This window comes from Cnephaeus nilssonii (assembly GCF_951640355.1).
Source record: "Cnephaeus nilssonii genome assembly, chromosome: 18".
In the NCBI taxonomy this organism is placed as follows: Eukaryota; Metazoa; Chordata; class Mammalia; order Chiroptera; family Vespertilionidae; genus Cnephaeus; species Cnephaeus nilssonii.
In genome coordinates, this window is record NC_137089.1 from 16,974,688 (window position 1) to 16,997,760 (window position 23,073).

At 35.1% G+C, this 23,073-nt stretch overlaps 1 protein-coding gene across 6 annotated transcripts in view; it reads left to right on the forward strand.

Moving 5' to 3' along the window:
- OXR1 (oxidation resistance 1) overlaps positions 1-23,073 on the forward strand; it is a 343,514-nt gene that overhangs the window by 289,368 nt on the left and 31,073 nt on the right. For all 6 annotated transcript variants that reach the window (XM_079796642.1, XM_079796637.1, XM_079796641.1 and 3 more), the window contains 5 exons: positions 632-784; positions 9,008-9,192; positions 12,431-13,182; positions 16,555-16,723; positions 22,031-22,193. In XM_079796642.1, the coding sequence (XP_079652768.1) occupies positions 632-784; positions 9,008-9,192; positions 12,431-13,182; positions 16,555-16,723; positions 22,031-22,193 (1,422 nt within the window). The remainder of the gene's footprint in view (positions 1-631; positions 785-9,007; positions 9,193-12,430; positions 13,183-16,554; positions 16,724-22,030; positions 22,194-23,073) is intronic.

Sequence of the window (23,073 nt, forward strand, 5' to 3'; positions counted from 1 at the left end):
GACAGGAGGGAAGTGAGGCAGCAGAGACGGGAGGGCTTCGCTCCCTTCTCTGCTTCGCTCCGGTCGCAGGAAGCCCTATTCTTGCAGGAATAGGCCCAAGGTAGACATATTCTAGCAGGAATCTTCCTGCAACGGGCCTCTAGTATTTATATATCCCCCATTCAAAAACCATTGAACATGTAAGTATAAGCTGTGTTTAAAATCTTTAATGAATGTGAAAACAGTGCCATTCTTACCTATATTTTTTACATAAGAACATTTTGGGCTGACCTCTAGAATGTGATGAGAAGGAAGAACACTTATTGAGGGAAGCTATTCATTTGGCTTTAACCCTTTGCACTTGCTTGCTTTTTTCTCGATTCCTTTATTCTACTCGGGATTTAATTTTTTAAATACCCGAGATTTTACAAAGCGCGGCAGTAGAATAAAAAACTGGAGTTTCTTTTCATACAAACATATTTATTTGGATTTTTTTTTTATATTTCAAATTATTGATACATTCAATACAATTCAACATACAAGCTGCTACCAATGCTAACCGTGTCGAGTCACACTCAACATCCGAGTGCAAAAGGTTAATAATGTGCTTATTTTTATTTAGTTCTCTGAAGTGCCTTTTTTTTTTTTTAAGAATCCTGATGAAGTGCACCCGAAAGAAACAACTCCCTTGTCTACATTTACTGGTATTCGACCTGAACGAGTTGTATCTTCAACATCTGAAGAGGAAGAAGCATTTACTGAGAAGTTTCTAAAAATTAACTGCAAATATATTACCAGAGGCAAGGTAACAAATAGTACCTTAAATCACCAACATCAGCAAATGCTTGAATATTTTTAAAAATATTATCGGAACTACTAGTTTGAGTTAGTGTGGCTTCTGCTTATAACAATCTGGTAATCTGTTGCAAATCATTAAAGGCAATGGCATACATAAACATACTACAAAAAGCTGATATAAAATGACTATTCTTGGGCATTCTTTGAAGTGCTAATCCTTGCAGAGTTAGTATGATATCCCAATAGGAAGATAACTACTATTCATTGAGTACGTACTATATGCCAGAAATTGTTTTGGTGTTTTAATCATTTTATCAACTCAAAATAGGTGGTCCTATTCCTTCTTCACAGGAAAAAATATGTATCAGAAAAGGTTAATGAGTCCAAGGATTCTCTGTCATGGCCAGAATTCAAACCGAATTTGAATCTCTGTTTTATGTACCACACCTTGCTGCTTTACACAGCAAAGAATATTGTGTCTGCAGAAGGAATATAGTAAATTAACACAGAGTTGGAAAATAAACTCCAGGTATTGCTTAGCAAGTAACTATGATACCAACTTAAAAAATTATGACTGCCTTATAGTCAAAATTAATAAATTATGAATATTTGAAATACAGGTGTTCAGTTCTATAAATTTCTTTCTACATACTGTTTTAACTGGACCTACATTCTCAATATGTTGTATTTTTATTTTCATTCAGTTACTAATATTTTCTCTTTATTTCTTCTTTGGCCCATGGAATATAAGAGTGTTTTAGTTTGTGAACATTTGGGGATTTTAAAAAATACCTTTTGTTTTTGAGTTCTGATGTTATTATGTAGTTAGATAACATACTACTTTTTAAAGACTTAATTTAAGACTTATTTTATGGTCCAGAATGTGGTATGTCTTGCACTTGAAAACAATGTGTATCTGCTCTTATTGGGAGGACTATTCTATAAATGTCAATTAATTCAAGTTAAGTGACAGTGTTGTTCTTCTGCATCCCTATTGATTTTCTGTCTATTCTATCAATTATTGACAGGAGGATGTTGAAATACCTCATGGTAATTGTGTATTTTCTATTTCTCCTTTCGTTTCTGTTTTTGTTAGGTATATTTTGAAACTTTTCAAATGTTTAAGATTCTTGTATTGTCTGGATGAATTGACTTGTTTCATTCTTGGTAATATTCTTGCCATGAATCTACTTTGATCAATACTTATAGTCACTTCATATTCCTTTTGATTAATTTTAACATGGTTTATCTCTTTTGTTGTTTTACTTTTGACCTGTGTCTTTATATTTAAAATGGGTTTCCATGCCTTACTCAGAGGGAAGGCGTGGGAGGGCTTACATTAGAATTCACTCTTTGTATTGTACATTCTGTGGGCTTTAACAAAATGTATAGTGACATAAGTCTACCATTACAGTATCATAGAGAATAGTTTCATTGCCCTAAAAATTCTCTTTGCTCTGCCTATTCATTCTTCCCACTCAACCCTTGGAAACTGCTGATCGTTACTGTCTTCATAGTTTTGCCCTTTTCAGAGTGTCATATAGTTAGAATCATACAGTATAATTGTATGATTTCAAGTTGTCTTCTTTCACTTAGCAATATGCATTTAAGAGTCCTGTCTTTTGTGATTAGATAGCTGTTTTTTAAAAAATTGCTGAATAATAATTCACTGTGTGAATATTATGCATTCACTGACTGAAGGACATCTTGTTTCTAAATTTGGGTACTTGTGAAACAGCTGCTAGAAACATTCACATGCATGTTCTTTGTGTAGACATAAGCTTTTACCTCACTCGGGTAAGTAAGGAGTGCTATTGCTAGATCTAGATCATATGTTAAGATTATTTTTAGCTTTGTAAGAAACTCCCAAAATGTCGTCCAAAGTGGTTGTATCATTTTGTTGTTGTACCAGCAATCAATAAGAGCTGCAGTTGCTCTACAGCTTTACTAGCATTCATTGTTGTCAGTGTTTTAGAATTGTTAACCATGCTAAATGGTCTTTAGTAGTATGTCATTGTTTTAACTTGCATTTTCCTAATGACTTATAATATTGAGCATATTTTCATAAGTTTATTTGCTATCCTATATCTTTGGCAATTTCTTTGTATTTGAAAGATCTTTTTATTGGGCATAGAATTTTAGGTTGACAGGTTTTTATTTTTTCTCAGAATTTTGAAGATGTTTCTTTCAGAATTCCACTGTTTTCTGGCCTGCATTGTTTCTAAAGAGAAAGAAGTCTTCTGTTATTTTTATATTTGGTGTTCTGTACAAAATACAGTTTTTTCTTTTGGTTGTATTCAACATGGCATGTTTATCACTTTTTGAGCAATTTTTATGATGTGCCTTGCTTGAGGCTCATTTAGCTTCTTGGATCTGTGGATTTATAGTTTTCATCAAATTTGTAAACTTTTTGGCCATATTTCTTCAAATATTTTTTTCTCTCCCATTCTCTTCTTTGGGAACTCCAATTATGCATGTTTGGGTTGCTTGATGTTGTGTCTCATAGCTCACTCGTACTCTGTTCTTTTTTGTTTTGGACAATTTCAATTGCTATATCTTTATGTTCACTAATATTTTTCTCCCTTGTCTAATCTGCTATTGTATCTAGTGTATTTTTCATCTCTATAAGTTCAAACTGGCTCTCATATCTTCATGGTCCCTACTTCGCTTGCATAATTATCTTCTATATTCTTGAATATATGGAATATGTATTAAGGTATTTTTACATTATATATTCTCTACTCTTAATTATCTATTTCTTAGATTATCCCTGGCAATGTAAATGTTCCTACAGTATGCTTTACCATCTCTCATTGGCTTGAGTTGGTATGATCCAGGAATACAAATAGATGTGTGTGAATCTATTTAAAATATTAATCAAAAGATGAGTAGGCTGTAGTTTATATGAAATTACTTATTTAGGTGGCCCATGGTCTGTCTGAACTAAAAGAAATGCTATTCATACTTTCAGATTCATTCCCTTTCTCCCACTAAAATGGTAGTTTTATGTTCTTCAAATAAAGCCAGGTAAATTCACAGAGCTGAGTATGGGATTGGAAGGAGGGTATAATACCAAATCAAACAGGATTAGTGTTGTTGTTATTGTCTTAATCTTTATTGTTGAGAGTATTATAGATGTCCTTCCTTCCCCCCTCTCAGAAGGCTCCCCTTCACCCAGATGCCACCACACCCCAGCCCTAAATCACCCTATTGTCTTTGTCCATGGATAATGGGTAATGCATATCCTATCTAATAAAAGAGTAATATGCAAATTAACCATCACTCCACTACACTCACAAGCCATGGCCATAAGCCAATCAGGAGTGAGTATGCAAATTAACCCAACTAAGATGGCTGCAGCCACGGAGAGAGCAGGAACGAGGCTTGGGTTTCCCCGGTGATGGAGGAAGCCAAGCTTTCCGCACACCCTGGCCGGCCCAGGCCTCCGCTTAAGGCTACAAAGTTTCAATTATAGAAGATAAATAAACCCCAACAGAAATGGCTGCCACCACGGAGCGAGCAGAAGGCTTGGCTCTGCTCCAGGCTACAAAGTTTCAATTGTAGAAGATAAATAAATCCCAGATACCAGGGCCTCTGCTTGGGTCACGGGGGGCGTGGCTGGCCTGCAAAACCATCACAGGCCCCTCGCCCAGGCCGCCCCATGCCCCAAGGGAACCCCCCCCTGATCCAGGACACCCTACAGGGCAAACCAGCTGGCCCCCACCCGTGCACCAGGCCTCTATTCTATCTAATAAAAGAGTAATATGCAGATTGACGATCACTCCAACACACCAGATGGCTGCCCCCATGTGGATACAAGATGGCTGCCACAAGATGGCCAGCAGGGGAGGGCAGTTGGGGGCGATCAAGCCTGCAGGGGAGGGCAGTTGGGGGTGACCAGGCCAGCAGAGGAGGGAACTTGGGGGTGACCAGGCCAGCAGAGGAGGGAACTTGGGGGTGACCAGGCCTGCAGGGAAGGGCAGTTGGGGGGGACCCAGGCCTGCAGGGGAGAGCAGTTTGGGGTGACCAGGCCTGTAAGGGAGGGCAGTTAGGGGTGACCAGGCCTGCAGGGGAGGACAGTTAGGGGCAAACAGGCTGGCAGGGGAGCAATTAGCCATCAATCAGGCTGGCAGGGGAGTGGTTAGGGGGTGATCAGGCTGGCAGGCAGAAGTGATTAGGGGCAATCAGGAATGCAGGCAGGTGAGCAATTGGGAGCCAGCAGTCCTGGATTGTGAGAGGGATGTCCGACTGCCCTTTTAGGCCCGATGCCGGTGGGCAGTCGGACATCCCTTGAGGGGTCCCATATTGGAGAGGGTGCAGGCTGGGCTGAGGGAAACCCCTCCCCTGTGAACGAATTTCGTGCACCGGGCCTCTAGTATGCATATAAGTTCTTTGGTTAATCTCTTCCTGTCCCCCTACACCTTTGTCCTATGAGATTCATCAGTCTGTTCCATGTTTCTATGCCTCTGGTTCTATTTTATTCATCAGTTTATTTTGTTCATTAGATTCCTTGTTCATTTATTTTGACTTTTAGATTCAATTGTTGATAGATATGTATTTTTTTTTTCATTTTATTGTTCATACTTTTTTATTTTTTTTATTTTTCTTCTGCTTAGGGAAGACACTTCAACATTTCATGTAGTATTAGTTTGGTGGTGATGAACTAACTCCTTTAGCTTTTCTTTGTCTGGGAAGCTCTTTATCTGTCCTTCAATTCTTTGCTGGGTAGAGTAGTCTTAGTTGTAGGTCCTTGCTTTTCATCTCTGAATATTTCTTGCCTCTGCCTTCTGGTCTAAAAAGCTTCTGTTGAGAAATCAGCTGATGATTGTATGAGTACTCCCTTGTAGGTAACTAACTGCTTTTCTCTTGCTGCTTTTAAGATTCTGTCTTTGACTTTAACCTTTTTCATTTTAATTTATGATGTGTTTTGGTGTAGGCCTCTTTGGATTCATCTTGTTTGAGACTGTGCTTCCTGGACTTGTGAGTCTATTTCTTTCACCAGGTAGGGGACATTTTCTGTCATTTTTTTTTTTCCAAATAGGTTTTCAATTTCTTGCTCCCTTTCTTCTTCTTCTGGCACCCCCATGAGGCAAATATTGGTACACTTGAAGTTGTCCCAGAAGCTCCTTACACTATCTTCATATTTTTGAATATTTTTCCTTTTTTTCTGTTCTGATTGGGTGTTCTTTGCTTCCTCATATTCCAAATCACTGATTTGATTCTTGGCATCCTCTACTCTACTGTTAATCACCTGTAAATTACTCATCATTTCAGTTAGTGTACCCTTCATTCTGACTGGCCATTTTTTATGTCATTGATGTTTTCACTAAGTTCCTGGATCATCCTTATAACTATTGTTTTGAACAGGGGTGGGGAAGGCATGCGAAATCATTTGATCTGGCCCTGCCAAAGCATTACGGGTGAGTTCATTAAATGTTTGACCAAAAATAGCAGGATAATTGTTAAGTGAATAATTTTGTATAGCCCACGAATGACGTTATAAATATCTCAGTGGCCCTGTTAGAAAAAGGTTCATCATCCCTGGTTTTGAACTCTGTATCTGGTCCTTTTGCTTGTTTCTATTTTATTTACTTCTTTTTCTAGAGATTACTTCTGTCCTTTCATTTGTGACATGTTTCTTTGTCTCTGCATTTTGGTTGCTTCCTTGTATTTGTTTCTTTGTATTAGGTAGAGATGCTATGTCTCCTGGAGGTAGACTGGCCTTGTGTAGTAGGTGTCCTGTAGGGCCCAGTGGCTCAGCCTCCCTAGTCATCTGAGCTGAACACTCTAGGTGTGCTCCTGTGTGGGCTGTGTGCACTGTCCTGTTTTAGTTGAGCCTCGATTGCTATTGGCAATACTGGGATGGATTGACCCCTAGGCCAATCGGCTGTGAGGACCATTTGCGACCACAGCAGAAGAGCTGCTGTGCAGGAGATGCCCCTGTGGAGTAAGACTTGCTTCAGTTGGGCTTTGATGCTCACTGAGTCCACCACCTCTTAAGAGTGTCGCTCATGGATGTGGTAGAGATGTAATCTGGCATGGTCTGAAGCTGACCACCTGGTGCACTGGCTCCTGGGAGGTGCAAAGTCAGCTACTGCCTCTGCTCTACCTGGGGCCACCCAGCAAGAGCTACAGAGAGATCTGCAGATGGCTGCTACTTGTGTGGGGCTTGCAGGTGTCCAGGAGAAGTCAAGCTGTGAACCTTGGCAGGCTGTTGCTAGTGCCAGGCCTGGAGCCACTTATTGAGAAGTATGGGGCACACAGGTCAGCTGCTGCTTGTTTGAGAGATTTTAGGACAGGCCATTCATATGGAAAAGCCACTGCAAACAGCTTGGGAGGGGCTATAAAATGGGTGGGGCAGGGTCTCATGGAATCACCAGGGTATGGTGAACAGTGTGGGCCAGGTCAATGGAGACACAGAAGTGGCTACTGCCTGTAAGCTCTGTGATGGGGGAGGTCTCAGCCAAGGAACAATGACCTCTGCAACACTTTTGTCGGGGAAAAAGCTGTCTTTCAGGTCTTGCCCTGATGCCAGATAATTTAATTCCTTCCCATATGTCCCTGGATCCTTTCAAGCTGCTGCCCTAGTGCTGGAGCTCAAATGAAGTGAGTCTGAGTAAGTCTGTGCTTGTACTCTTTAAGAGCACCTGCCTGGGACTCCTGCAGTCTCTGTGTCACTCAGCCACAATCCCCGCTGGTTTTTACAGCCCTAAGTTACGGGGATGTCTCTTCCTGGCACTGGAACCCTGGGTTGGGGGCTTTGAGTGGGACTAGAACCCCTTTGCTCCTTGTAGAGACCTCTGCAGCCAAAATATCCCTCCCAATTAAAAACAGACCACTTGTGAGTGTCAGGCTAACTGGTTCCTCACCTCTGCCCCTCCTACCAGTCTCAGTGCGGCTTCTTTTTTAATTCTCTAGTTGTAGGGCTTCCATTCAGTTGGATTTTAGGCAATTCTGAATGATAGTTCTTCTGTGGTTTAGTTGTAATTTTGATGTGGTTGTGGGAAGAGACAAATACCACATTTACCCTATTCTGCCATCTTGACCCTCCTCAGGATTTAAGTTTTTCTTTTCCTTAATAGCTTTAGGAAAAAACACAAAACAACTTGGAAGTAACTATTTGTTTTATTTTTAGAATTCTGTCTGGCTCTTCATTTTTACACTTACAGAATAGAATATAGTGGAATGGGAATTTAAAAAATGGGATCAAAGTATATTTAGCACTTGAATTAGAGTGATTATATAGTTTGTTACGTAAATGTGGAAGGAGTATAGTATAAGCACAGACTGCCTGGATTTTGAATCTTGGTTCTACTGCTTATTAGGTAGCTGTAGTCATGTATTATTTAGGACTCTCTCAACCTTAGTTTCCTCATATATACTCATCTCAGAGCTCAGTGTAATGATCAAATGAACAATAATGTATATAAAGCATGATATACATAAAACATTCAGTACATTAGCTAATATTAGTGGGATCAGCTTCTTAATGAATTTTAGTTTGCTCCTTATAAAATAAGAGGGTTGGACTCTTCATATTAGCATCACTATTTGCATGAATATATTTAAAAATTCATAGTTTTCATAATTAAATTTAAAATGATTACTGGTTACCTTGGAGGTCATTTAAATTACCTAATTTTAGAGATTAAAAAACTGAGGCCCAGAGGTTTTGCTTGCCCAAGGTCACATGCCTAGGTAGCAGCAGAGTCGAGTGAAATCTATTTTTAAAAAAATATATTTTAAAAGAGATTGTGCTTTTTTAATATATATATAATGGATTGAATTGTCAACATTATTTATGAAACCTGCATTGTGTGTACATAAAACTATGTTTGGTACCTCTAGTGAGGAACAACACAAGAAGCAGTACACAAATTAATGTAAAGCATGGCTCATGCCTCACAGGAGTTCACAATCCCTTCTTCCATTACTGAAGTTAGCTTGCTGATATAGCTCAGTATTTTACTGAGGCTGAAAACATTATACCTGACTTGCTTGTTTGAGGGTGAATATAATATTCTTTGTAGTTTTCCTCTGCTAAAGAGGAGCACTTACTGGGAAAATTTGTGTTTTATTAACATTTCCATGAGAATGCCTTAGTGCTTGAATGTACTGCTTTTCCGTATAATAAATGGACTAATAACAGGAGAAAATTAGTAAAAATAGCTAGAATACTTTTTGAAAATTTAAACTTCGGAGATTAAACATTATTTTCTTTTTACCTTAGGGCACAGTCAGTGGTGTGCTACTAATTACACCAAATAATATAATGTTTGATCCACATAAATCTGACCCCTTGGTTCAAGAGAATGGCTGTGAGGAATATGGGATCATGTGTCCAATGGAAGAGGTGATGTCAGCTGCAATGTACAAAGAAATTTTGGATAGCAAAATAAAGGAATCCTTACCCATGTAAGAGTGTTTTTTATACCCCTTTGCAATTTTATTGCATTTAGATAATTGATTGACCTTCATCTAAACTCTTTAAGTATTTTTATTAGTTTTATTTTAGCTGCTTTTTATTTTCTTAATAATTAAAAAATATATGTAATGTTGAAAGGTTTCTTCTCAATGCACTTAGAATAGTTAAGAGTGTTTTAGGTTAATATTTTTATATTTGGTCGGAGAACCAGATATTTAAAAATAACCTTTAGTACTCATTTAATACCGTGTATACCAGCTTTTTTTAAAATTCAGAATTCTGAATTATCTATATGAGTAATTTAACGTAATAAGTAATCAAGGGTAGCTTTCCAATTTTTCTGTCTCTGTCTGTAAAATCGGGGGTGGGATTTGGGGAGGTCACATGAGCAAAGACCTGACATTGCTACAACCAGAGCAGCTTGTTTTTTTAGTTACTGATTTATATGTTTAAATCCGTCTTTCTCAGAAAAGTGTGAAATATAGGGGAGAAGATCCACAATTGCACAATTAAAAGAGTTAACCATGGAATGTGTGGTTATCTGATTGTGATTCGGGTAACATAGGTGTGAGACTACAGGTCAGCACAATCTTTGTACATAATGTGCTTGATCAAAGTAATGACTAGAGAAAAGGGAGGAATAAGAAATAAAAAGAGAAGGTAAAAGGTAGGTATATAAAAGAAAGAAGTAGAAAGGAAAAAAAATGGATACGTAATGGAAAAGAACTCCCCCATTCCTCCATATTGATTGTCAACAGTTGAAAAACTGGCCTCACTTTAACTGATACTGAGATATATATCCCAGTATTAGCCCACAGGAATGATGAATGCTGTTGTAATATTAACCTTGTGGGATAGAACTACTTACTTCCAAAGGAGGAGAACAAATTATTTCTGTTTCTGAGGCAACCTGCATGAGTTTGTTATGATACCTGTGGAGAATAAAGTTTCTTATTAAAAAAATATTCATTGTACCTTCCACTCAATAGATATTTTTCATGGTAAACTCATCTTTATAGATGCAGATAATTCCTACGATATTCTCTAGTGTCAGTTATTTTTATAGATCATTCAAAGTCAGGTTCAGCAAATAACCATTGGAGTAGGTGGAGGGATAAGAAAAAAGTGAAGTAGTGAAGGATTAGATATAAAAAAAAAAGATTATATATGTGTGTATATATTGTCAGTCATTGCTAAGATTAACTTCCTGCTGTCCTGCTTTTCCATTTGTATTATGATATTTTGGGATTCTCTTATGCTGAATGATTCATAACTATTCTATAAGGATGCCATAGGGCTCCTCTTGCATAACACTTTTATCATTCATAATGTCACGTGGAAAAACCATGCATTTGATCTAAACATTTTTTTTATTTCTTAAAAAAGAAATATCATTTAATTCTCCCTTATTAATTTATTAAAAATAATATTTGTGACAAATCATATAAATGAAGTTTTTTCAGAGTAGTGTCATGGCAAAAATGAGATATAAGATTTTATTGATTTTCTTTTGTCTTAAATTGATTATAGGAAATTGATTATAAGGTATTGTTCTGGAACTATATTGAGCAGTAAAAGCACATTGGCATTAATAAATATTTAGTCTTTTGGCATATTAACTCTGAAGATTACAGCACTTATATAAGTATATATCCTGTTCGGTTTGTTCATTACCTTTTATTAAATGTACATGTACAGTTTCCCAACTTCAAAGACCCTATATACAGTGTGGGGCAAAAGTAGGTTTACAGTTGTTCATATGGGAAATAATACAATAATTAATAATAATACAAAATTAACTTGTTTCGAGTACTCAAAACTACAAACCTAACTTTTGCCCCTCCCTGTGTGCAGTTTGAATGAATCACCAGTAGATGACACTGTTACATATTTTATAGCACAAGTTAAATGCTTGTGTTTTTTAAGGTGAATTAAATACAAGAGGCAGAGCTATGAACTAAACTTCAACTAATTAATACTTTTAGTAAAAAGAAAAATTTTCCATCCTTGTTATAAAAATCATGGATACTCATTATAGAAAATTTGAAAAATACCAAAAAGTAGAATAATAGGAAAGGAGTTAACTCAACTTCACCATCCAGAGATAGCCAATTATTTTGTGTTGAATTACTTTTCAGTCTTTTTTATTTTCAAACTTTCATAAATGTTAATAGTTTTTCCACTAAGAACTCATGCGGTTTCCTTTTTTTCTTTTTTAGTTTGAATTTTAGCGACTTATTTATTAGCTCTATGACCTTGATCCAGAAATTCTCTGCCTCAGTTTTCACATCAGTAAAAAGTTCTGCCTTGCTGAGATTATAGCCAGGATTAAGAGAGATGGAATGTCAAAGGACTTAATGAATAATAACATGCTATAAAATGTAAAATTTATTATTCTGTCCTGGGTATTGTTGAGTGTTTTCTTAGGTATTCAAATTTTTTTTTCTGCAAAACTAATTTTTGCACCTGAAGTAATTATTTTTAACTGTCATTTTTAATTGCTGACTTATATTTCATGCTTTAAATGTTTGCACTACCTCTTTCCAGAACGTAGACTGTCTAACTTTTGAACATTACTGCTTACATATACAATGCCATTAAACTTGAAAATCTAGATATAATTATAAACCATTTAGCTATCTAATATCTAACTCCTTTAGTTAAACAAGTTCCCTTAGAATTGTTACTGAGTTGTTGCTGGTAGCCTGAAGAATTCCCGTGAGTACTTTTGCCTCAGTTCTACTCAGGTTGCCTTTGAGCTTTGCTTTTGAGCTCTATATTTTAGCTTAATCTCTACTTAAAAGTAAAATAACCACTGCATGTGTGCACGTGTGTGTAATATCAATCAATGTATTACTTTGTTAAGACATTTAAATTTTAATCAAAATTTTACCTAAGCTTGCTTTTCATATTCTATCAATGAATAAATTTTAATTTAGAATTATAGCTTCACCCAAAACTTATATCATTATCTTCTCTTCAGGTAGATTAATTTAGGAAATGTTGCATTGATGTTTTCCATATCTTAAGCAATTGATGCGAAAGCTTTACTAACACTTGGTCTATATGAATAAATCAAAATTTTTGATATGCTGTTACATATAAAAAAGATGTATGCTACATCCTTTCATTAAAGCCTTTTTTGGAATATTAATTTAGTGGTAAGTTTGTGGACAATGAAAGACTACAATTTAAAAAGTCTAATAACTTAATTTTGTTTACTGACAGAGAGATAGATCCATTATCAGGAAGGGACTTCTGCCACTTAAAGAAAATGACAAGAAGTAATACTGATGAAATAGACTCAAGAATCCGAGATGTGGTTAATGACAGTGCCAGCACTGCTCCCAGGAGCACCGAGGAGTCCCTTTCCGAAGACGTGTTCACAGAATCAGAACTCTCTCCGGTACGGGAGGAGCTTGTCTCTTCAGATGAGCTGCGACTAGGTAAATCGTCCGGTGCATCATCAGAGTCTGTGCAGACGGTCAATCCGAGTGGAATAGAATGTTCGACAGTCATATCAGAATCTACTACTCCTGATCAGTTAAAATCTGATTCTGGACATTCTACAAATGAAGTTGGGGATCTTTCTCTTAAAACTGATTTAAATAATCTCAAAATGGCCACTAAGGAAGGAGATCAGGCAACAGATAATGTTCAAGAAATATCAGACCCTAAAGAAGGAAGCATAAATATTAAAGGTAATGCAGACCAGGATTTTCTTAATGAGAATTCTCTGCACCAACAAGTGGATGAAAAAGAAAGTATGCCTTGTGGGGAAGCAACAGAATTCAAAAGAAAGCAAACTGTCAAAGGAAAACAAGGGAAGGAGCAAAATGAGGACTCAGAGACAGAGGTAGAAGAGCTCCGGAAACTCTGGAAAACCCATACTATGCAAGAAACTAAACAGCAAAGGGACAATATTCAACAGGTGTCACAAAAGGAAATTAAGCATAAAATAGCAACTGTTGATACAGAAGGTAAGTGTTAAAAGAGTATATAAAGTTCATATTATTTGCATATTGTTTCCCTCTTTTCTTGGTGACTCAAAAGCTGCAATTTCTTAGGCTACTCTGAAGGATAATCTAGTGGCCGTTGGCTGATGTTTCTCTGGGAACAAGTATAATATTCTTAGCTTTCTACTCTTTTTGACTTTTCTTACTCCACAGTGGATTATACATAAATGAGCATCTTTTCCACCATGTTTAAACATTCCCAACTCACCATGTTCTATTTTTAAATAATTTATTTCTTGAAAATGTACACAAGCTCTGTAATACCTTTGATTTCTCAATTTTTTTTTCTTTTAGTTCTTGGTGTGTTGTCTCATTAAAATATATTTTTTTCATTGCATATATAATACCCTAATTGCAATTTGTAACTGACAAAGTTGTAATTCCATCTTTTTAAAAACTATGATTAGACATAAAAATCTAATTTTTTAAATTCCTCCAAGTATCCAGAAGTTCTCTCATTATTTGAATAAGTGTTTTCTTTTACAAAGCAGAACAAAAGGTAAATTAAAGCACCACTTTCATTTTCAGTTTTGTATTGGGGAACTGTTTACTTATGAAAATTATAGAAATAGTCATTTATTTCTGATATACAGTGCTTCTGCTTAATAGGTTAATGGAGTACAGCTCAGGTATCTTAGGTAACATTTCTTATAGTCTGTTGGAATATTGATTCCAGGCCAATCAAATTTATATATAAACTTTTCTTTCACTTTTTTTAATTCAAATTTTTTATTGTTAAAATGTGCATAAACTGAAATTTACCATTTTGACCATTTCTAAATGTAAAATCCAGTGGCAGTAAGTACATTCACATTATTGTAGAACTATCACCACCATCCATTTCCAAAGCTTTTTCATCTTCCCAAACTAAAACTGTACCCATTAAACAAAAACTCCTATATCCCACTCTTCCCAACCCCTGACAACTACCATTCTACTTTTTGTCTCTACTCTAGGTACCTGATACAAGTGGAATCATATATTTGTCCTTTTGTGTGTGGTTTATTTCCCTTACATAATGCCTTCAAGTTTCATCTATGTTATAGCATGTGACAGAATTTCCTTCCTTTTCAAAATTCTATAATATTCCATTAATACACAACACGTTTTCTTTATCTGTTCATTCATTAATGGACATTTGGGTTGTTTTAGTCTTTTGGCTTTTGTGAATAGTGCTGCTGTAAACATTGGAGTACAAATATCTGTTTGCGTTCCTCCTTTCAATTTTTGGGGGGTATATACCCAAAAGTGGATTTGCTGGATTCTATGGTAATTCTATGCTTAATTTTTTGAGGAACTGCCCAACTGTTTTCCACAGTGGCTGTACCATTTTACATTTCTACAAGCAATGCACAACAGTTTAGTTTTTAAAATACTGAATTTTCCTTCTGTTTTCTTATATACTCTGAAGGAGGATTATATTAAGTAGATGTTAAGAAACCCATTTACTCAAAGTAAATTCTATAGAAGAGTGAATATTTTTTCTTTTGTAATATTTTTCCTTTATTCAGAACTAGTGAATGTTCTTAAATGTGATTAAACAAAAATATATAGGGAGTTTTTACAAAACTTATAAAATTTACCAAGAATTAATCACCTTAATCATTATTAACATTTGGTATATTTAGCTTTGATCTTTGGTGTGTATGTATATATTCATACATATATATACAACTTTGATATTATTTGTATGTATCTATACATATGTGTTTTTATATAAAATTAGGATTATATTGTATGTAGTGTTGTATTTTCCTTTTTTCACTCACCATTTTATGTCATGAATGTTTTCCCATGTCATTATCATTCTTTGAAAACATGGTTTTTAATGACCTTCTAATTTAACCATTTCCATGTTGTTAATACATTCCATTGTTATTAGCAATTCATATTAAGATATTTTTTATCTTTGTTCAGGCTGTAAAGAATGCTGGCATAAATTGATAGATTTGTGTCTGATAGTTGCCTTATATTAGAATCTTTGAAAAATGTAAAATAATGGATTCTGTTTAAACCAATATGTGATATACTACTTTCATTGTAGTGGGTTTGTTGGGGTGCAGGGTTTGATAGGGAGAGCCTCTATTATGACAAAATACTGAAAGAAAAGTTGGTAGGTATATTAAGATAGGTATCCTGATACCATTTGGTTTTTTCCCTTTTTTGGGGGGTGTGTGGTGTCAAATTAAGTAACTAATTTTAAGTAACTTAAGTTTCTATAATAGAACAATATTCAAAGTTTCTGACCTTTTAAAGACTTCTATCTATATATATAAAAGCCCAAGCGACCGGCCGGTAGCTGACACACAATGACCACCAGGGGGCAGACACTCAATGCACAGGCATGGAAACATGGAACAAGACTGATGAATCTCAGAGGGGAAGAGGGAGGGAAGAGGGTGGGAAGAGATTAACCAAAGATCTTGCATGCATACTAGAGGCCCGGTGCATGGATTCATGCACCGGTGGCATCCCTTGGCCTGGCCTGCGGGGACCGAAACCAGCTCTCCGAGAGACCCCACCAGTGCATGAATCCATGCACCGGGCCTCTAGTAATATAATAAAACTTAAATAGATATAAAACTGGAATGTGTGAAAAAAATGGTAAAAGTTCATTTTAATGATATTCGTGAATGCTTGGCCTCAGATTTTGTGCCTTTTGACTGTTACACAAAAAAAGCCATGACTAGTACCCAGATTTCTTAAGTATAATCAAGTATTTCCTGTATACTATGATGCTTTCCTAAGCTAATTAATGTCCAGATTCCTAAGTTCAACCTTATTGTCAGACTCCTAATGTACCTTATGTCAGAATCTCTGGTAGGGAGAGTTAATGACAATTCAGGCCTAATAAACTGTCCAAACCGAAGGCTGAATGTAGCATATTGTTGGTTGTTTTTATCACATCTTAATATGTATGTAAAAGCTTTAGAAACTTAAATTTTTGTCTTTAACAACCATACAAACTTATCTAGTTGTTTTTCTAGAAGGCTGATAGGGAATGTGCAAAATATTGTATTTGTATAATCAATTACTTTAGTATGGTTGTTACAAACAAAAATTTAATAAGAGTTCCTGAAGCTGTCACATTTTTTTCCTGATACCCTTAGACATAATTTCAGTTTATAATGTGGCTTTTGGTTCATTAGTCTTGTTGTACCTATACTTTTGATGGAAAATAATACAAATTGAGAGAATTAACTTAAAAAGTGTAAATGAATTAAAGTATTATTCTCTAATTATTTGTCAGAAGTTTGCAGATACACATTATTTAATCTAATTTATTTAAGCATGGTGTGTAAGAATTGAATAAAACTGTTTGTGTCTCAACTTTAGGTTCTTTACTTTTAAAAGAAAAGAGAAGGCATCAGTTACATAAGTTCTTACGCCTCAGAGTTGGAAAACCAATGAGGAAAACATTTGTATCCCAAGCAAGTGCAACAATGCAACAGTATGCACAGAGAGATAAGAAACATGAATATTGGTTTGCTGTGCCACAAGAAAGGTAAAAAGACAAACAACAACCAAAGCTTAAAACGTTATTGAGATCCTTTGAATTAAAATGATTTTGAATGTCGCTTAACACCAGTGACAAAGTACTTTTGAAACATATAGTTTATGATTAAAACCTGACATTAAATCTATTCAAAATAATTTAGCTCCTATTTTGTATTCTTTAATATACTCCATTTTAAATGTTTTTCTTTTTGTGGTTTAATGCAAAAAATATGAACGTATAGCTAGTTTTAATAGTAAGGAAATTTACTTAAAATGTCTTAGAGCAAGAAGGTTCATCAAAATACTAACTGATATGGCCCCTACCTCATTGCAGGTAATGATGTATAATTCCTTTTTAAAAACCTCCTCAAATACTTACTGAATGCCTTTAGTTTCTAAAGGGGTGTGATCTTCAAACTATTTTTTGTATTCCCTATCCAATAAAATTTTTTATCATAAGTTTAACCAATTGTAAAGGATGTCTGTCATCACTGTATTATAAATATTGACATTTTATTTTATTGTTTAGAGATATGTTTTTATTGATTTCAGAGAGAGAAAGTGAGAGGAAGAGAGAGAGAGAGAAACATCAATGATGAGAAAGAATCATCAATCAGCTGCCTCCTGCATGCCCTGTACTGGGGATCAGCCCAGGCATGTGCTCTAACCAGGAATTGAACTGGGACCTCCTGATTCATGGGTCAGTGCTCAAACATTGAGTCACACTGGCTGCCAATATCGACATTTAAAAATAAAACTGTTACATTGATTTTTCAAATAAATCTAGTAGAATCTAAACATCATAACAGTTTGCCCTCTACAATTATCCATTTAAAAACTACTTGAACGTGCTCTTCTTTAACAGAATTTGCATCATTACTCTTCTCTTTGAATTTGTATTTCCATTACACCTCCTCATAGAATCTTATAAGGAACATTATAGAATCTTATTATAAGGTACATTATATTTTTATTCCTGAATATATTTCTTTGCAACAAATTACATATACTCACACATTTGTTTGTGTGTGTGTGTGTGTATCCATTCTGATATTAGATTTATTTTAAAATTTTCTATGACTGTTGTCAAAATAGTAAAGAGTCTACGGTTTATACTACATGCAAGCTAACAAGTTGTTATGCCTCAGTTTAATGCATGCTAGGAGAAAACACAAGAGTCCCAACAATAGCAATAGTCAATACCATCATTAGCATGAGTTATTTGAGCCTCAGTTCCCACAGTGTGATGCAAAGAAGGCCAGGTCACAGACGCATTTGCCATGGGTTATATTACAGAAGAGGAACCATAAGTTTAGGGAGCCTAAGTCTTTTATAATGTACGTTAAGCATTGTTACTACCCTTTGCTCCACAGTAAGATACTATTTCTATCTTCTAAACTATGCTATGCTATGTTTCATGTGCAAACATATTTGAAAAGATAGGGCTGAACAAAGGTACTCAGTCACTATTATACATAAAAAGTAAAATATATTAAATATCTTAATAAAATAGATGGGCCTTTCTTCCAGTTAATTTATGTATCCATTGATGAATGTAACTTATTTAAAGGATGAAAGAGGATTCAGTCCCTCAGTTCTACCTACTCCCCTTCATTTTTTTCTTTAGGTACTGAAAAGCTTTGTTCGCAAAAATAGTCTATGAATTTGCAGAGTTTTATTATAATAATGCCACTCAATTCTTTTAAACATGTTTCTACTTATATTCCAAAAATTAATCATCTTTTATCAAAATTATGTTTAGTGATAGATAATGAGCAACTTCATTGAAAACTTCTGTTTTAATAGAAATCAGTAAATTAGAAACCACCTGATATGCCAAAGGATGTATAATGCAGTCTTTAAAATCTTTTCCAGTCTTAATACCAACTGTGGGAGGCCTAGAAGTTTTTAAGGGCATGTACCATTATAAAGATCTGGATAGGTGAGGATATGCTTTTTTTTTTTTTTTTTAAATAAAGTAGAAAAAGGTACTTTAGGGAAAGCAAAGAACAGGGACTATGTAAGATATCATTAACACACTTCTTAAGCAGATTAGTATGAGTAACATAAAGGAGAAGAAGATAAAGAAATTGATTCCCTTAAAATTATCTTAAGTGTTTGTGTACCTCCTGGAAAATCTTTATATGTTGCTCTGAAAACTGCTGCTTTTAATGATAAAATTCTTCTCCCTCCCCCTCCCCATCCAAGTATACAATAAATATAATGTGTGCATTCAATAAAATGTGATTATAATAATTTTTAAATATAGTATGATTTGCATAATTCACAAATATCTGATAGGCACAGAACCAGGCATTCTGATTTGCCAGACATATTAAGATAACTACAGTGAAAATTTTAACTACAGACATACCTTGGAGATATTTCAGGTTTAGTTCCTGACCATTGCAATAAGGTGAATACCACAATAAAGTGAATATCACAGTAAAATGTGTCACACAAATTTCTTTGTTTCCCAGGGCATGTAAAAGTTATATCACACTACTGTAGTCTGTTAAGTGTGCAGTAGTGTTATGTATTTATAAAATGTACATGCCTTAATTTAAAAATTCTTTACTGCTAGAAAATAATAACCATCCCAGCCTTCAGAGAGTCTTAATCTTTTTTGCTGGTGGAGGGCCTTGCCTTGATGTTGATGGCTGCTGATTAGGGTGGTGGTTCCTGAAAATTGGGGTGACTGGCAATTACTTAAAATAAGACAACAATGAAGTTTGCCACATCAGTTGAGTTTTCGTTTCACAAACAATTTCTCTGTAGCATATGATGCTGTTTGATAGCATTTAACCCGAAGTAGTCCTTCTTTCAAAATGGGACCCAATCCTCTTAAAGCCTGCCACTGCTTTATCAGCTAAGTTATGTGATATTCTAAATCATTTGTTGTAATTCCAACAATCTTCACAGCCTCTTCACCAGCAGTAGATTCCAAGTCATCCATACAAAGCAGCTCCTCAACCATTGAGTTTTATCATGAGAGTGTTGCAATTTAGTCATATCTTCAGGCTCTACTTCTGATTCTAGTTCTCTTGCTCTTTCAACCACATCTGCAGTTACTTCCTCCCCACAATTCAGTCTCACCCTGTATGACACCAGCATGCTCTGAGCTGCTGTTCCTCCACTGAATCCCAGGTTAAGAGCAAGATTTTTGTGCGTTGTCCCTTTCAGAGGATGCCTGCGTTTACAGCAGCCGTCCTTCTCACCCAGGCAGGCAGAGTCCTTGCAGACATTCACAGCCAGATGTTATGTGGGCTCCTTTCCCAGCACTGGGGAGCCCGGCGTGTGGTTGAGACCCCTCACTCATCATAAGGTACCTTTGTACCTGAGATATCCCTCTGGACTATCAACTGCCCTTTTCATTTCTCAGCTCCTCCTACCAGTCTCTGCTGCTTTATGTCCTTAGTTATAAGACTTCCGTTCAGCTAGTCTTCAGATGGCTATCCAGGTTGATTGTTCAGTAACTTAGGTTGTGGTTTAGATATGATCAGGAGTGCTACGTACTCTGCCACTTGCATCAGGTCTCACCTTGCGCTTTTATGTTATGGAGACAGCGTCTTTCCTTATACCTCATGAACCAACCTCTGCTAGCTCCAAATTTTCTTTTGCAGCTCCCTTACCTCTCTCAGCCTTCATTGAAATGAAGATAGTTAAAGGCCTTCCTCTGGATTAGACAAGGACATTAAAGCTTTCTCCATGTCATTAATGAGGTTGTTTCCCTTTCTTATTATCTGTTCTTTCAGTAGCACTTCTAAATTCCTTCAAGAACTTTTCCTTTGTATTCACAGTTTGGCTAAGTCTTTGGCACAAGAGACTCGCTTTTGACATACTTTCCTCTCTAAGCTTCCTCATTCCCAGCTTTTGATTTAATGTGAAAGACATGCAACTCTTCCTTTCACTTGCACACTATAGGCCATTGTAGGGTTATTAATTGGCCTAATTTAAATATTGTTGTATCTCAGGGAATAGGCCCAAAGAGAGAGAGAGATGAGGAAATGCACACATTACTTCAGTGTTTAATTTAATTAATGCAATTAAGTGTGCCATGGGTGTGGTTCGTGGCACCCCAAAACAATTACAGTAATAAGATCAAAGATGACTGATCACCATAACAAATAATGAAAAACTTGAAATATTACAAGAATTACCAAAATGTGACACAAACATGAAGTGAGATGATGTTGAAAAAATGATGCCAATAGATTTGCTCAATGCAGGGTGGACACAAACCTTTAATTTATAACATAAATGAAATATTTGTGAAATGCAATAAAGCAAAGCACAATGAAATGAGGCATTCATAAATAATTCATCTTTAATTAAAACTAACATAAGGATTTAGTTTTTGTCATTACTGTTGGTTTTAATTTTTATATGGGATTTTCCATTTTATCATTGTCCTTGTACTTTGGCTAATGTTCATTAAGAATTGGTATTATTAGGATTTTGAACTTTATTGTATACATGTAATTTATGAAAATTGCTGTTTTGGTACAGACAGATTATCTGAAAGATAGAACTAAACATCATTTTGATATGTTAGCTACCACATAAGAAATGACACTTAAGAAAAAATTAAATTGGAAACAATTTCCAGAACCATTGTTATTGATTGGTATATGATAGTTAAGAGTTTTGTGATCAATTTTCATGCTAATTAAAGCCAAGAAAATATTTGAAATGTCATGTGTATTTGACCCTCAAATATGTTTATTAGAGTTTTTATTGTCTTTTGTAACAACAGGCTTTACTATAGTAAACAAAATTAAAAAGGGGAAAAAGAGACTTGAAAGATCAGATCATCAGTTTCTGAACCCATAATATGGTGTGTGTCCCTGATATTTAAAAGTTAAACATATTAAATTTCTGTTAACTTGGAAAAATTCTGTATAAATTCAGGTTTTAAAAGACACAATTTTTAAATTGTTTACTTGTATTTTAGATAATTAGATCATTGTACAAATTATGTCAAAATTGTGGGTTCGGTTTTCCTTCCCATTACTAGTTACTTTAAAGAGAAAAAATATTACCACGAACAGCACCTGAGCTAGTCAAAAGCATGCCAAGGAAAATTTTAATGTAGTTTTCTCAGAACAACTTGATAGAACACAGTCAAATAAAAATGTTTAAGTTAATGCCTTACTGGTGGTGGGCTTTGTTATCTTTTTTAAATAAAGCATAGTATATTCTATTTATATTTTAAGTTCTCAAGTTTTGTCAAGATACGTAACATATAATTTTGTAACTTTAGCTGAAAGCACTGAACACTGTATCTATTATTAATAGTCACTTGTTCTAACAGGTCAGACCACTTATATGCCTTCTTCATTCAATGGAGTCCAGAAATATATGCAGAAGATACTGGTGAATATACCAGAGAACCTGGATTCATAGTTGTAAAAAAGATTGAAGAATCTGAAACAAATGAGGGTTCATCTAATGAAGAAGCAGCCAGAGAATGGGAGGTAAGAAGAAAAATGTGAAGATTTCATTCATCTTTTTACTTTGTGTGAATTTATAGCTCTATGGTAGTATAGGAAAGTACACAAAATCTTGGTACAAAAGAATACTTTTTTAAAAAGATTCATTGCCCATGTATATATGTGTTTATTGAATGAATCTTATTAGTAACTTTGATTCATTACTATTTGTCTTTTTTTTTGCTTTTAAGTATTAGAGAAGCAAAGTATCAGCAATAAAGTGACTTATTGAGTGCATTTTGGAATGATATCAATTGCTATTATACTAATTTTTATGAAATATTTTTTCAGGTCTGATTTATTACTATTATCTCCTACGTGGGGCAGGTACAGCAGTCATTTAACACATTCATGCAAATTACTACTCTTTTCTAAGTCTATACCCAAGTATTCTTGATGTGAATGTAAAAATAATGATAGGGAAATAAGCTGATGCTAATGTATAAAATAGGGAAAATATTATGTGCTCAAATTTGATGAACTTATCTATATGGGCAAATTAATAATAATCGACTTTCTGTAATCCCTATTAAACATATCTTTTAATATTACATATGTTTTACATGCTTTGTCTTGTGGGATTGATAGGGTAGCAATTACTGATTTACTTATTGTGATTGCCTAGATTAATCTCTTCTTGATGTGTTAAAAAATATAGAGCAGATGCTAAAATGTGATGATAAATGGGTTCAAATTTTGTTATCCATTTGGTGTTAATGTTCGTAATTGTGTATGTGATATAAATTTATTGTGCGTGAAGTTAACATGTATAATGATGGAAGGTATACATGGTATGTCTTTTATTTAAAATGTGAACCTGATTTCGAATGTCCATTCTGTGTAGTATATACAACAGTTTCTACTG